Source organism: Vulpes lagopus, chromosome 3 (genome assembly GCF_018345385.1).
Source record: "Vulpes lagopus strain Blue_001 chromosome 3, ASM1834538v1, whole genome shotgun sequence".
Classification (NCBI taxonomy): Eukaryota; Metazoa; Chordata; class Mammalia; order Carnivora; family Canidae; genus Vulpes; species Vulpes lagopus.
This window is the reverse complement of record NC_054826.1, coordinates 62,820,788-62,835,667: the sequence shown is the minus strand read 5'-3', so window position 1 is coordinate 62,835,667 and position 14,880 is coordinate 62,820,788. Positions and strand designations below refer to the sequence as shown.

General features: G+C 60.5%; 1 protein-coding gene across 1 annotated transcript; it reads right to left on the bottom strand.

The window, feature by feature from the left end:
• Positions 1 to 7,676: 7,676 nt before the first annotated feature.
• ZNF503 (zinc finger protein 503) lies at positions 7,677 to 13,836 on the bottom strand. The gene is made up of 2 exons (XM_041749298.1): positions 11,111 to 13,836; positions 7,677 to 10,276 (listed from the first exon to the last, which is right to left on the bottom strand). The coding sequence occupies exons 1-2, from the start codon at positions 11,429 to 11,431 to the stop codon at positions 8,642 to 8,644; spliced, it is 1,956 nt and encodes a 651-aa protein (XP_041605232.1). The 5' UTR covers positions 11,432 to 13,836; the 3' UTR covers positions 7,677 to 8,641.
• Between the last annotated feature and the right edge of the window lie 1,044 nt (positions 13,837 to 14,880).

The window sequence follows — 14,880 nt, the reverse complement described above, 5'->3', positions numbered from 1 at the left end:
TATGGACCTGCCCAGCAGAAGGGATCCAAACCCCCAGATGACTGGGCTTTGGTTCTAGCAGATGGAAGGTACTGAGCGCAGTTGAAAGATGGCTTGCATACAGTGGTATCAGAGAGGGGGCTATCCTCTCCTTAAATACCCCACACACTTAAGTTTGGGGGCAGCAGACCCTATCCACATCCTTCTTTCTGGTGCTATCAGGGAGGAGGCTCCCCGCTTCCCACTGATTCAGAGCCTGAGCTGCTGGATCTGAGGATTGAGCCATCTAAGTGGGATGAGATTAGGTGGGTCCAGTTTGCTGGTGAACAGTTAGCAAACAGCTCTCTGGGGGGAGGAAGCCTTCATTTGTAGTGTTTGCCGATTGCTTTTGTGTAAATACTGCCAACCATGGCTGATGTCAAGCCATCACCAGAATGCCATAGAATGAGAAACTGGGAAGAGGTGTGGCCAATTTTGTGAGTCAACATGAACTGATTCCAACACACCACTGGGTGGGCTCTGACACCTGTGTTAGGGGAGGAAGGCAGATGTGTGTGTCTTCAGCGTACAGAGAGGCTGAGGTCACTATGCAGTGGTGAAAAGCACAAAAATATGGCTCTGGAGTCGAAGGGCCTATACCAGAATCCCAGCTCTGCCACTTGCTGGCCGTGTGACCTTGGGCAAGTCACTTTACCTCTCTGTGCCTCAGTTTCCTCATCTATAAAGTGGGGTTCATCATAGTTCCCACTTCACAGGGTTCTGCTGCACGCTGCATGCTGGCTTGTGGTAGGTTGACATAAATGTTATTTATTACAGTTAATCACACAGAGTCGTTGGAATGTTGCCTTGGTCAGAATAGTTTAGAGCTGAAAACCCAGAATCCCCCATGGCATTTCCCAGAGGCATGGTCTTTTTATATTTAATCTTGGATTTCCTTCAAGACTGAGGATTTTAAATCCACAGGTCCATGAACTACCTGAAATTACGTTTCCAGTGTTGAGTATGTGCGCTTATTTCTATTAAGAGGGGCTGTGGCTTTTATCCGCTTCTCAAAAAAAAAAAAAAAAAAAAAAAAGCCTGTGGTTTCTGCATCCTTCCCTCAACCCACAAAAGGCTTAAGAACTGGTGATGTGGACGGTGTAGAATTCCCACAGCACAGGAACTGCCCCTGGAGGATGTGGGGGAGAGGAGATGCTCGTGGAGTGTGTGGAAGGAAGACTGCAGAGTGGCAGAGACACCCGCAGAGGTTGGTGAGACCTCTGAAACGTCTCTCCTCTGTGGAGACCTAAGGCTGAGGAAGCTTCCAGCAACACAGCACTGAAAAAGTTCACACTGGTGCATCTGTTCCTGATTTCTCCTACCCCTCCAGTTCCCAGAGCATCCTCGGGCCTTCTGCTGCCGGGGCCCTCCTGAATCCACCAGGAGGGGCCTGCCCTGGCAGGGGGGAGGCTGCTTTGCGGGAGGTATGATTCAAATTCTGATTCACTGGTGCTGTTTGTATTCTTTCAGGTTTCTGGAGTTACACCAGAATTATTTAAGGTAAGGTCAGCGCAAAGTGGATTTAGCATCGGCCTGCCTCTGTTTTGAGTTGGAGGCTGTATTCGGTTTTTTCTTAGTAACATGGAAAGGGGTGGCGGGTAAGGTTACAGTGCTTCTCCCTTTCCACCCACTTGTTTTGTGTTTTTGTTTTAAATTTAAAAGACGACCTCTTCCTCTTGCTGGCTTCTTGTTGTGTGTGGCATTTGGGGCCAAAATGAAGAGGTCTCTAAGCAAAGGGGGAAAAATGTACTCTTGACAAATTTCACCCTAAATCATTGCAGCATGCAACTCCAGGCACCTGAAAGGAAGAAAACCCCCCAACCTTGGACTATAACTTCTGGGGGCTTATGAAGTACCACCCGTGCCCACTCTAACAATAAGAATCTGTGGTTTAGAGGTAGAAGTCACTATCCAGGGACCCCCTGAAAGGCCACCCACCAAAAAGCTCTGTTAGGACCCTGGTTCTGGTTGACCCCATCCGTGGATTGCAGGGGAGTCTGCTAATGTCGTGTCCCAGCTCCCACCCCTCCAGCTCCCCTTGGTAACAGAACCCTGAATTTATTTGAGGCAGCAGTGTGCCCAGCTAAACATTGCAGTTCCCAGCCTCCCCTGCAGCTAAGCATGCCATGAGACTAAGTTCTACTCAATGAGGTATAAGCTGAAGTATTGCCTGTGGATTCCAGAGAGACTCATTAAAAAGGAGGAGGCCCTTTTACCTTCCTTGTTTCACTCCTCCTTCCTGCTCCTTGGGATGAGGGAATGGGAGCTGAGCCCCAGCAGCCATCTTGGACTCAGAGATGCTGTGAGGATAGAAGCTTCCAGGTTGGGGTGGCCCAACAGCCCAAGACAGAATGCTCTGGGTCCCTGAGGACTGAGGGCCATTCTTCTCCAGACTGCGAGAACATTTTTCTTCTTCAAGCCACTATTTAAGGATCTAACTGATGCACAGAAGCTTACTCAGGCCTGAGTTTTGCTGTCTCGGACAAAGACATTCTGGGTTCCTCTAGGGTCACTGTGACTTTTCCTCCTACTCTTTTTGAAAGAATCACCTCACTCAAGATGGCCCAGTACTGTGGCATCTTCCCCCTTCCGTCTTTTGTGTTTGTTTTCCTCTGTCTTTCCCTCTCTCCCTCCTCTTCTGTCCTTCCCTCTACATTTATCGAACATCTACTATGTTCTAGGTACATTGCTAGCTGCCAGGACGGGAAATAGGTATGGAAGACAGTCTTCTGCCCCAGTGCCTCAGAGTCCAGGCTGTCAGGAAAATGTAAGGAGATATGATGGTGGGATGGACAGGGACTACAGGAGCAAAGAGAAGGACAGAGATTCCAATGGGAAGGATCTATGGGCTTCCAGGAGGACATGACACAGGCCTGAGATTTAAAGCAGGAGTTTTGAGTTGCTGGAAATTAGGGGGGAAAATACAGAGGACAAAGATTCCAGGCACAGGGAATAGCAGAGTAAAGTGCTGTCATTAAGGATTTGAGTTCTGGAGCACAGAGTGACTTCTCAGCTCTCTCTCACTTGTAAAACGAGACTAGTAATGGAACTAGGACTGGACGAGTGCCTGGAAGGTAAGTGTGCCATATATGTTCCTTGTTAACACTATTGTTGGTAAGTGTGGGGCTCACCCAAGGTGTGTACCGTCCAATATTGGTTTTGAAGACAAGTGTCACAGAGGCCAGAAGAGACTTGTCCACGGTCATGCAGCTCTGAAGAGGCACCATTCAAACCCAGTGTCCTCAACCCTAGTCCAGTGGCCTTCATGCTTCTACCTTCTGCCTTTGCAGTAAGTGTGCAGGGAATGCAACCGAGGGAAAGATCAATGAGTGGGGGGGAGGAAACCTTGAGGGCTTCCTGGAAGAGATGAGTCTTGAGGGAAGAGGAGCTTGGAAGGCATTTCAGGGAAGGAGTGTATGATGAGCACAACAGACAAAGGTGTTGGGGACTAGCTGGCTGGCAGAGGGTCTGGATTGTGAGGACCGGTAAGACACAAATTGAGACAGGCAAAGAGGGGCCAGATTAGAAGATGACCCACCTCCTGATGGCACTCTGATGGCCAGGTGGTGGAGTGAGCGTTTGAGCTGGTGGGCCACAGGGAGCCCCAGTTATGCTTGAGCAAGAGGCCTGGTCAGAATAAAACAAAACTTTGAGAAGGGAAGAAAGCTGTCTTTACTAAGAATCAGTATGGGCCAGAAAGTAGGTTAGGCATTTTCACATCATTTTATTTGAGCCTCACAACAACTCCACTGGGGGTTAGTATGAATGCCCCTACTTTACAGATGAGGAAACCGAGGCCCAGAGAAACTGAGCCATCGACTTGAGCCAAGGGTGGAGCTCCAAGTTCGATTTAGATCAGCCTGACCCCAAATCTGTGCTCTTTCCACTGCACCATGTGGTTTTCCGTTGTCTTTACTCAGAATGTCCCGTGTGCTGTGGGTTTCCCCGTGAGGTGTGGCTGCCTTGCCAGGGGCTCGAGAGTCTTTTTTGCAAAACCCCAGGGGTCACACACAGGGCAGAAAGGGCTCAGTATCCCTGGGACTTTGGGAAACCCCCAGCACAGGGTAGGGTGAAGTACTCGGGTTCTGGCCTTCGTAGAAATGGGTTCAGATCCTAGCTTTGCCTGAACTTGAGCAACGTCCTTCAATCTCACTGAGCCTCAGCTGAGGCAGGGCAGCAGGATGAGCCCTGGATTCGGAGCCAGCCTTGGCATAGCTTCGAACCCCAGCTGGAAGTGACAAATACCTGAGGAGGTGAAATGATAAGATACCCGTGTTCACCTCAGAATAACGGGTTGGGGGGTGGGGATGGGGGAGGGAAACAAGATTGGCCATGAGTTCCTAACTGAGGCTGGGTGATGGGTTTCCGGGGTCTTTCATACCATTCTTTCTACCTCTGTGTATGTTTGCGAATCCATAATAAAAAGTAAAATAATAATAACCATAGTAAAAACACTGAGAACTTAAAAAAACAAAACAAAACAAAAAAACCCCCCAGACAACAACTATGTCCACCACACTGTCTCCTGGCTGAATCAGAATCTCTGGTCCCCAGCAACCCTCATGCTTTAACACCCCTAATGAGAGCAGGTCAGCCCCAGCTTTGTAGTCTCTCTGAGCAGGGCCAGGCCTCGAGCCTTAGTGGGGAAGGAACCCTAAGCCAGTATGTGCAGAAGGGGCCCTCGGATGGTCCCCCAGGGACAAGTCTCCCCTTCTGGGCAACTTTTACATGTTTTCCAAAGCACAGGGAGTTCATCAACCAGAGGGGCTTTCTCATCCGCCTTTCGGGACTGCTTACAGACCACCGGGCACAAAGACCCCAGGGTCACCGTGTCACCCCCCAAGGCATAGACGGGGTCAGGAGTTGAATGGAGGGAGTCTGGCGCTGTCTCTGCAGGTCTTGCCACAGTCTTCGGGACTCAGTTTCCCCATCTGTCAGGGCGGAGAAAGGGATGGACAGCCCATGGCAAGGGCTAGGCCCTAGGGGACCCCTTCCGCTTGACAGACAGGTGCCCCGTCGGAGCCTCGAGGGTGGCGGTGGGAGCCTGTGGTTGCGGAGCAGCCCCTGACATCTGGGCCAACCCCTGCGGGAGAGAGCGCCAGAGCGAGAGGAGCCCAGCGGCAGCCGCCAGAGCAGGTGGGGAGGCGCAGGGGACACGGTCCCCAGCCGGAGGGGGGCGAGGAGCGGCAGAGACGCGACCCCAGACGCCGCCCCGCCTGCGATCGCCGGGGCGCGGGGCGGCGGGATGGGCCCCCAGGCGGCGGCCGGCGCTCCGCCCGGTTCCCGTTCTCCTCCGCGGCCTGCTGGGCTCCGCAGCGCCGCCTGGCGGACACGCCGCTCTTAGCCGCGGCCTGCGCGGCGGCCGGCGGGGCTCGGGGACCCCGCGGCGGACCCGGAGAGCGCGGGAGGGAGCCGCGAGCGCGCCGCGGGCCTGGGCGTGCGTTCCCGGGGCGCACTCGCACCCGGGCCGGCGTGCGCAGCTCAGGCGGGCACCCCCTGCGCCGGCCCGGCGCCCGCGCGCCTCGGGTCCCTCCGCCACGTCGGGGGGCGCTCCTGCCTGCGGCCCCGCGCCCCAGCCCCGGCGTTCCGCCGCCTCTGCGCGGCTTCTCCGGGACCGAGGTCCCATTAAAATCGCTGGGAGTTTTGGGTTGGATTTTTTTTGTTAATAACATACCCAGGGTGGGCGTGAAGGCACGACCTTGTCCAGTTGCTCTCCCTGCGGGTCTCAGACCTGAAATCCCAGGCCGGGGTAATTTCTCGGTCCTTCGCCGCCCATGCGGGTGCCGGCGGGCGAGGCGTGGTGGCGCGAGGACCCCTGTCCCAAGGCACGAGGCTCACGGGGAGCAGCGTGTGGCCCGGAGGGGCAGGGGCGCGGGGCTAGCGCTGGGGAGAGGAGGAGCAGGGGCCTGGCTCTCACGTCCGCGCCGCGGGCCCGCAGCCGCGGGGACTGGGGCGCACCCCCTCCTGGCACGCGCGCCCCTCCCGCTGGCCGGGGTGCCCGGGGCCGGGGGTCTGCCCCGGAGCCCCGGGATGACTCGGGCCCCCCGCCCCCCGCCATCGGCCCGGGTTCTCGAGGCGCCAGGCCCAGCCCAGCCCCGCTTCCCTCGGCCGCAGCGGAGGGACACGGCCCGGGGGTCCCCCTCCGGCGCCAGCTCGGGTCCCCGCAGTCGGGGCGCGCGGGCGGGCGCGTGGGGGGCGGCGGAGCCGGGGTCTCCACCAAGCTGTCTCCCGGGGGTGGGGGCCGGAGAGCGCCCGCGGCGTCCCGTGGGTCACCCGGGTGGCTGTGCGTGCCACCCGGGAAGAGGCCCGCGGCCGTGAGGCTGACGCTGGGAGGAGAGCGGGAAAGTCTCCGGGTCGCCAGCCCCCGAGCCCGGGGCGGCGGGAACGGCGCGGTGGGCCGACCGAGGCCCGGGGCTGGGGGCGGCCTGTGCGCGGCCGAGAGCCTCCCGAGGCGGCAGGGGGAGCTTGACGCCGAGGGAACCCAGAGCGGCCTGACCCCAGGGGGAGGGGATGGGGTGCGCGCACCCGCCGCGCCTCCGGGGTCCCGGGATCCCAGCAAAGGGGCGCACCGGGCCCAGAGCTCCCGCGGCCCGGGAGGGCGAGCGCCCCAACAGCCAGGAGACCCGGGCTCGCGCGCAGGGCTGAGCAGCAGCGTCTGCGGGGCGGGGGGCGGGTGCACCGGGCCTCGGCCCCTTCCTACACCCTCAAAAAATATAGATGAGGGCTCTTCTCTGCGCGGCTGCCTCGGAGCTACGTGCAGCTCGGTCCCGCCGCTCCAGCTGGGGAGGAGGTCCCGCCGCGCCTTCTCCGGTCCCAGCCGGCAGCCCCGGGACAGGCCCTCGGCGCCCCCCTGGATGCCCCGGCGAGACCGAGGATGGGCTCGGGGCCCCTCGGGGCCGAGTGTGAAGGGGCTTCCAGGTCTCAGGCCCCGGCGCGCTCTGCTGCGGCGCACACTGGGGTGCAGCCGGGGCTGCAGGGCCATCTGGACGCGGAAAAGCAGCCCCGGCGCCGGCGGGCGCGGGGTGTCGAGGGGTGGGCCCCCGCGGCCAGAGGGAGGAAAGGAGAGCGAACTCGCTCTCCCCACCCCGGGGGGCTAGAAGGTTCCGGCGCACCCTTCCCAGGCCTGGGAAACAGGTTCCCGAGGGCTCACCGTGCCCCGACCTCTCCCGGCTGCGCGCCTGGGACGGGGGCTGTTCGGAAAGACGGGGCCCAGGGGCAGTGGCACCTCCGGGGGGCTGAGGCCTCGGGGACAGTCTGGGACTGCGCCGCTCTCTGTACAAAGCAAAAGCCAAATTCTCAAAAATCTCAAGAGGGAAAGAATGATTTTTTAAGAATCATTTTTTTTCCTTTCACTTTTAACAAACCGTGTGCCGGGAGAAAAATTAAAAACTAAATGAGTGATGGCTCAGGACACTATCCACAAATTTGTGAAATCCCCTGTTTAAAAATATTTTCCCCAAGGCCAGCCCCACGACTGGCCAGTCCTTTGCCTCTTCCCGAAAATCACAACAAAAACAATAGGAAATGCAGCCACGGTCCTGGGAAGTAGGAGTAGCCGTGAGGCCCAGGGAACCCACTGCGGCCGAAACTGCCACGCTCTTCCTTTCTCTTTAACCAAAAAAATAAAAAAGATAATAATAAGAAGTAAAACCTTTTAATACATCAAATATACGGAATTTTAATCTTTAAAGCGATACATTGTCTATTATTTTAGTACATGACGTAAACCTTACTTGTCCCCTTCTCAGCGGGTGGACTTAAAAATTAAAAATAGTTGTGTTCCTTTTAAAGAACAAAATAAGGCAAATGAGGTTTTGGAATAGAATTGTTTTTCCTTTTTTTTTTTTTGTTTTCTTCCAGAATACATACAAAAAAATACCCATTCTCTTTCGATGGTATACACCTTAAAAATAATTGCAATTTGAAATCAGAGCTGACAAATTGTGACTTGTTTTGTTTTGTTTTTTTCTTTTTTTGTAACAAACATGCATGTAAATTTGTGTTTCAATCAGACATTAAATAAGAACGTACAATACAATAATAGCAATTTTAAAGTAACATTAAAGAGAAGACCTCTAGTTCTGTGGCGGTTTTGTATTTATAATCTACAAGGGACGGGAGGGTTTGTTTTCCACACTTTTACCCTCGAGATTTAAATTTTTTTTAACCCCTCCTCCTTTTTTTTTTTTCTTTCCTTTTTTTTTTTTTTTTTTTTTTAACCTACGGAGCTCAACCTAAATAATGCACTTTTGAACCACGGGTCCGCTTGGAGCTAACATAAATAAATACCAGTGTCCACCGATGCAGTCCTCAGATGAACACTTTCTCAATTAATTTTTTCCTTCTTTTTCTATAAAAAGTCAAATGATATTTTTTTTTTCCAACTTTTATAAAGTTTGGGTGGGTGGGGAGGTGAGAGGGTGGGGGTGGAAAGAGGAGTTTCCCACCGGGTCTCGGTCGCTGTTTCGGGTAGATAGATACGGTATATATATATTTTTTCCCTCTCCTGGCCCGGGGCATCCCCACGCGCGGGTGACAGTAGCCTCTGCCCTGTTCCCACCCCCCCTCGGCTCCTCCCTCCCCCCTGCCCCTTCCTCTCCCTCGCTGACCCTCCCCACCGCCCTCACTGATACCCCAGTGCCGAGGCCGTGGTCAGTCTCTGTCCGTAGAGGGCGTAGGGGGAGTAGTAGGGTCCGGTGGCGGCGGGCACGGGCACGGGCGCGCCGGGCGTGGGGAGCGGGCTCTTGGAGTAGGGGTGGTAGCGGCTGCTGAGTCCCAGCGCGTGGTGGGGGCTGCGCAGCGCCAGCGTCCCGGGGCTGCCCGGAGCGCCCGACGTGGGGATGTGCATGTGGCACGCCATGGCAGCCGCGGCGGCGCTGGCCAGGGACGAAGAGCTGGGGTAGCCCGACAGCAGTTTGTCTGTCCCGGGGAAGGCCGTGTGGGTCCGCAAGTGGCTCAGCAGCTCTTCGGACGTGGCGAAGCGCTTGTCGCAGGGCCCGTTGGCCGACACCCAGTTGCAGATGTGCGGGAGCGGGTCGTTCGGGAGCATGAAGCCGTAGGGGTAGAGCGGGTGGCCGGCCAGGGAGGGCGGCGTGGCGCCGGCGGCGGCGGCGGCCGTCAGCGACGAGTGCACGCCGTGCAGCGGGTGCGTGGGGTACACCAGCGGGTATCCGGACTTGAGCGCCGCGGCCGCCGCGGCCGGATCGTGCGCGCACGACGCGCTGGCCGCCGCCGCCCCTGCCAGGTGGCTGGCGCAGTGGTAGCTGAGGCAGTACGGGTCCCGGCACAAACTCGCCGTCATCACGGAGGGCGGCGACGCCCCGGCCAGGGGGCTGGAGCCGGCCGGCTTGCTGCAGCCCAGGGAGCCCGCCGCGGCCGCCGCCAGCTGCGCCCCCACCAGGCTGCCGGGCTTGGTGGGGTCGAGGGCCACGCCGTGCGGCAGGAACTGCGGCGGGTAGCCCGCGTAGGCCCCGGCCAGGCTGCCCGGGTAGGTCATGCCCGCGGGGGGCAGAGGGAACACTGTCTGGCCCGGCTTGTAGGGCGACACGGGGGCCACCAGCCCGGAGCCCAGCACCGACGAGGAGGCGGGCGCGCTGGGGCCGGAGCCGGAGCTGGAGCCCGAGGAGCCGCCGCAGTCCGAGCCCAGAGCCTTGCCCCCGGGCCCCCCGTCCGGGTGCGGGTTCACGTCCACGTTAATCCCTCCGCCGCAGCTGATCCGGCCGTGCGCCAGCGCCGCGGGCCCCCCTTCGGCCGAGGCGCCCCCGGAGCCCTTGCTGGCGCCGCCGCCGCCCACGTCGGGGTCCTTCTTGTCGTCCTTGCCCTCCGGGCCGCCCCCGGCCGCAGGCAGCATGCCTCCCGGCGAGCAGGCCGACGCGCTGGAGCTGGGGCTGCCTGTCCTGGGCGTGAATGGCTGGCAGGTGGCGCTCGGTACCCGGAATCCGGACTTCTCGGCCGAAACCCCCCCGCCGCCGCCCCCGCCGCCGCCGCCGCCGCCGCCGCCGCCGCCTCCCGGCTCCTTCTTATCCGAGCCGGGCTTGGAGTACGGCTTGAAGCTCGACTTGTCCTCCACGCCGATGTCGCTCAGCTTGAGGGGGCCCGCCTTTGCGTCCTTGTCGCCCCCGGCGCCGCTGCCGGCACCGCCCGCGCCGCCCCCGTTGGAGGCGACGGAGGAGAGTTTGGAAGAGGGCGAGGGGTCGGGCTTCCCGATCTGTGAGCATGTCTGCGCCAACAGCGCCAGCGGGCTCTTCTTGGCATCAAGCTGCGGGTCAGACGTGGGGTTGGGGGGTGGCACAAAGAGAAAGAAGGGGAAACCCTTTAGAATCCTGGCTTCTGGGGTTCAAACGCCCTTCCGCAACCGCCAGTGTGGATCCTCCCAGCTCTCGGCGCAATCCTAGGCAGCACCACTTCACCCTCCTCGCCAAACGGACAGACAGACCGACACGTACAGACATTCGCCCTTGAGAAAGGCGGCAGTCCGCCCCCGCCCCCCCCCGCCTGCCCCGCGCCCCGGCCAAGTCAGGATATTCCCTGCCCTTTCTAAGAGCTAACCGTATCTTTTTTTTTTTTTTAATACTCAGTAAATGTTTTGCTTTCTGACTCCTAGACCCAGGACTATACCTTTGCGCCCCCCCCCCGCCCCCACATACACACACGCACATCCCCAATTATCCAGAGTAAGGGCTTGGGCAGTTGGCGCCTTAGAGGCTGCGTGCAAATACCAGCTTCTGGGGAACCTTAAGATTGAGACTTTGGAACCGCATTTCGGCTTCCGCCCGTCTTCCGGGGCCCAAAGTGAGGGGGCCTGGGTCGCGGTTGGGGCTTTAATACCAGAGAGACAAATAAGTTTTGGCTGCTTTGTCCCCTAGCAATCACACCCCATCTACCTCCTCCCCCTCTTTCCGCCCTAGTTTTACGGGTTCGGGAGCACTGTGCTCTCCCCCCATCCCAGAGCTGAATCACTCTGACCTCCCGCCCCCCCCCAGCCCCCACCCCCCCACACTCCCACCCCCAGATCCCGAGAGCAAGAAATCCCATGGAGCGGCAGCCGGCGGGGGGGGGGGGGGTCCCCGCGCGAGCCGGGGACAGTCCTTACCTCGATGGGGCTGACGGGAGTGGAAGGCAGGGGCTGCAGGTACTCGGGGTGCAAAATGTGGCCAGTCCGTGCCGTCAGCATCTTCAGCACCTTGATGGGCAGGCGGTTAGCCTGGCGGAGAGGGTCAGAGGGGGGCACAGCGTGCACAAAAGGCTTGGTGCTGCCGGCCGGGGACGAGCCTTGGCCGGGGCCGGAGCTATTTCCAGAGAGCGCGCTGGTCCAGGCAGGGTCCGCGCCGCCGCCGCCGCCGCCGCCGCCGCCGCCGCCGCCGCCGCTGTGCTTACTGCTTCTTAGGGCAGAAAGCGAGGGCGCTGTGCTCATGACCCACCCGCACGCATGGGAGCAGCGGGGGGAGGGCTCCGGGAGGCGCGGGGCGGGCTCCGGGCTGCGCGCTCGCCCGGGGAGCAGAAGCAGGAGGAGGAGGAGCTGGTGCGGCGGCCACGGGCACCCGGCGCGCCCTCTCGGCGCCTGGAGCCAGAAGCGGATAATCCTGGGTGGCCCGCGGCGGGGCCGTGGCCGCGCGGGAGGAGCCGGCCGGGCTGTGCGCGCGCCGGGGGGCTCGCCGTGTCCGCCTCGGGCTGCGCCCCTGCGCTGCGCGCTGGCGACCCGGCGCTGGCGCTGCGCTGGGCGATGTGAGCCGCTGCCTGTCCAGCCGGGGCTCTGGCGAGGAAACTCACTTCAAAAGCAGCTGCACCGAGGGGGAGATTAAAGCCTTTGCCGCCTTCCAATCAAATGGGAGCCCGAGGTGATTGGAGGGTCAAGGGGATGTGACGCGTCCCGCGCCGCCGCCGCCGCCGCCGCCAGGACTCAGCGCTGGTTTTAATGGGCAGCTCCTTCTTCACCGCCCCCCTCCCGCGTGTCCCCTCCCTCGATTTCGCTCCGAGGACGAGCTGGACATTTATTCTGCGTTTGCTCTCCGCCGCCTCCCTCTTTTTTTCCTTCTGCGTCGTCCTGCCTTTCCCGGGCTCGAAAATAAACCGAAACCTATTTTTCTGCAGGAGGGTGCGTATGAGGAACAGGATTGAGGGAGTGACTAGAAGGCGCAGCGGCGGGAGTCCGGACAACGGCCCGACTGTCGGCTCCAGGGGTGCACAGGGGACCCCCACACCACATACTCTGTCTCGCTCAGTAATTGAAATCTCTCGCGGCGCGGCCGCCTGGGTAAGGAGAGGTGCGGAGCGGGTGACGGAGGAAGTCCGCCCGCCCGCTTTGATTTCCCGAGGTTCGGCAGCGGAGAAACCAGAAGCTAGGTGGGCAGCGGAGGCGGCGGCGGCGGCGGCGGCGGCGGCGGCTCCTCTCCGGGCTGCGCGCGGGGCTCCCAGCCCTTCCCAGCCACGTGACGCCCGGGGACGCGCAGATTGGGGCTGGAGCGGGGGTCACATGTTTCCTCTGTTTCACACTCGGTCCTCCCCCCCCCCCCCGTTCTTACTCTCCCCTGCTACCCTCTCTTCTCCTCTCTCCCCCTGTCTCCCCAGTTCTTTGGGCATCTCCACCCCTCCATCAATTGTCAATGTTCCTCGACCGCAATCAATCAGTTATTTGTCAGCTCTTGTCAATCCGCCCGTGATTTATGTCAGCTTTTGTTGCTGATTACAAGGCGGGTGCGACTTGAAGGGAAAAAGAGAGAGGGAGAGGAGAGAGAGAGAGAGAGAGAGAGATGGAGAGTAAGGAAGAGACCACGGGGGAACGGGGGGGGGGGAGGAGCAGCCCCCGGGATGGGGTGGGGGCGGCTCTAAGGAAAAGAATGGAAGAGGGGGAAAGAGGCTGTGTGTGTCAGGAAAATGAATAGTGAGAGTAAAGTGCGCAGGTGTGCCCAGGGCGCCGGGAGGGTGGCGCAGGCCCGAGGTGCGCGCCTCGCCCCTCTCGGGGTGGAAGAGACAGACCCCTTCCTACCTCTGGGACTTGGGTCTCTTGGGGCCGCGGAGGGAGAAGCTGCCCCGGGCACCCGAGGCGGGCGGCGGCGACGTCTAAGATGGGAGAGCTTTCTGTCCCCGGAGAGTCAGTCCCTCGGGAGCGTGAGGATGTCGGGCTGCTAGCCTGCGGCGGACCCCATCCTTCGTGCTGCCCCGACCCCAAACACCACAACGTAGTGTCGAGTCCCGGTGGTCCGTGGTGGGGTCCCCCCCACACACCTTGATTCTCGAGCCTCCCTTCCGACCCTGGCTAGGGCTGAGAGGCCGCGAGGAGGCCCGGCCTCGGGCGCACGGTGGAGAGGCGACTCGGGCGGCCCCCGGCCCCCTCCCCAACCCGCTCCCACCCTGCGGTGTCCCCGCGGGCTGGGTGGCCGGGCTTACTCTGGGCTGCTCGCTGGAATTCCTGGGAACGCCGAGCGGGGACTGAGCTGCGGAGGGGAAGCCGAGGGAAGGGGCGAGCGGGAGGGGGCGGCTGCCTGTAGGAACTTGGGTCTTCCAGGGAAGCGGAGCGGGACTGCCGTGTTCCCCTCGACTTGCACCGTCACTCGGGCGGTTTGGAAGGAAGAGGGGAGGCGCTGTGCGTGCCTCCGTGTACCTGGAGCTGGGTGCACAAGTGTGTGTGTGTGTGTACGTCCGTGCCGCTGTGTGCGTTCTCAGGGCTTTCTTGGGGAGCGTCCGGAGCGAGTTCGGAGGTCGCCTCCAGAAACTCGCAGAAACTGGAAAGGGGGCAGGAGGAGGACACTACCCCTTCCTCGGAAGGACTTGGACGACTTTGAATCTCCCCTCCCCCACTTTTCCGCCCCGGCTCTTCTTTTGTTGTCAAGTCCTTTGATAAATGGTAGGGCAGGGAGCGCGGGGAGCCCGGAGCCGGTCTGCACCCGCGCGGGGGGCAGGGGCCGGGGCTGGCCACCCGATTTCCTTCGGCGCTGCGCCCCGGACGGCGGGGGTCGGGGCTGGGACCTGCCCTCCGCAGGCTCGCCCTCTCCTCTCTCACCACTCCATCCACCACCACCACCACCCCCGCCTTTTTGTCTCTCTCCCATTCCACGCAGGTACCGAGAACTTTCTGGGGTGAGTTTTAGAATTTTCTCGTAGGCATTCTCTTCCTGCGGTTTCGTCTTATCCCTTGATCCTTTGGGTTGGTAAACTTGATGAGACCGTAACTTGACTACAGATGATCTGGATGGAGAAGAGGAAAGGGAGGCGGTGTGTGTTTGGGGCTGCTGTTGGTCGGGGTGTGTGCGTGCGTGTGTGTAGGTGTAAGCACACACCTGCGTTCAAGGGGATTTGAACTGTGCGGCACCTGAGGAAGGTGAGTCCGTGAGACGGCGGTGAGGCCACACGCGAGGTTGTGAAGGTGGTCTGGGTCTGAATAATCTTTGGGGAGTTTCGGAGGGCAGGACAGTCCTCAGCTGTCTCTGCGGGGCAGCGGGTGCGGGAGGCCGCCGGCGTCCTGCGGGCGTGATGGTGTCTGCGTCGCGGAGCGCGCGGCTGTCGAGGTGTCGGCCGGCATCCACCGTAGAGCTCCCAGCTCCGCGAGCCCAGCCGTGGGCCGCGCGTCGCCGCAGCCTCCTCGACACGCCGGGACCCCAAGGCTGGGGGCGGTGGCCAGAGCTGGCGGTGACAGCGGGCGTCTCCTCCCGCCCCGTCCCCGCCCCCCCGGAGAATCCCCCCCCCCCTCCCGGCCCCAGACTCAGTTCTTTGCCTCTCCTGGAATCCCAGTAGCTTTCTCTTTACATCGGGCGGTTCTCGGGCATCAACCCCGGCACCGAAAGCCTTGCGGGCACCGGAGAGTGGGCCCCGCGTGCCCCAGGAGGGGCGTGCCTCGAGCGGCCGCACACGCTCGCTGGCCTGCGC

What these genes read in the sequence shown, in the direction of transcription:
- ZNF503 (XM_041749298.1), bottom strand. Translation starts at nt 11,431, where the DNA reads ATGAGCACAGCGCCCTCGCTTTCTGCCCTAAGAAGCAGTAAGCACAGC. An exon ending in CTCCCGTCAGCCCCATCGAG is followed by an intron (nt 10,277 to 11,110) that starts GTAAGGACTGTC and finishes TCTGACCCGCAG; the next exon opens with CTTGATGCCAAGAAGAGCCC.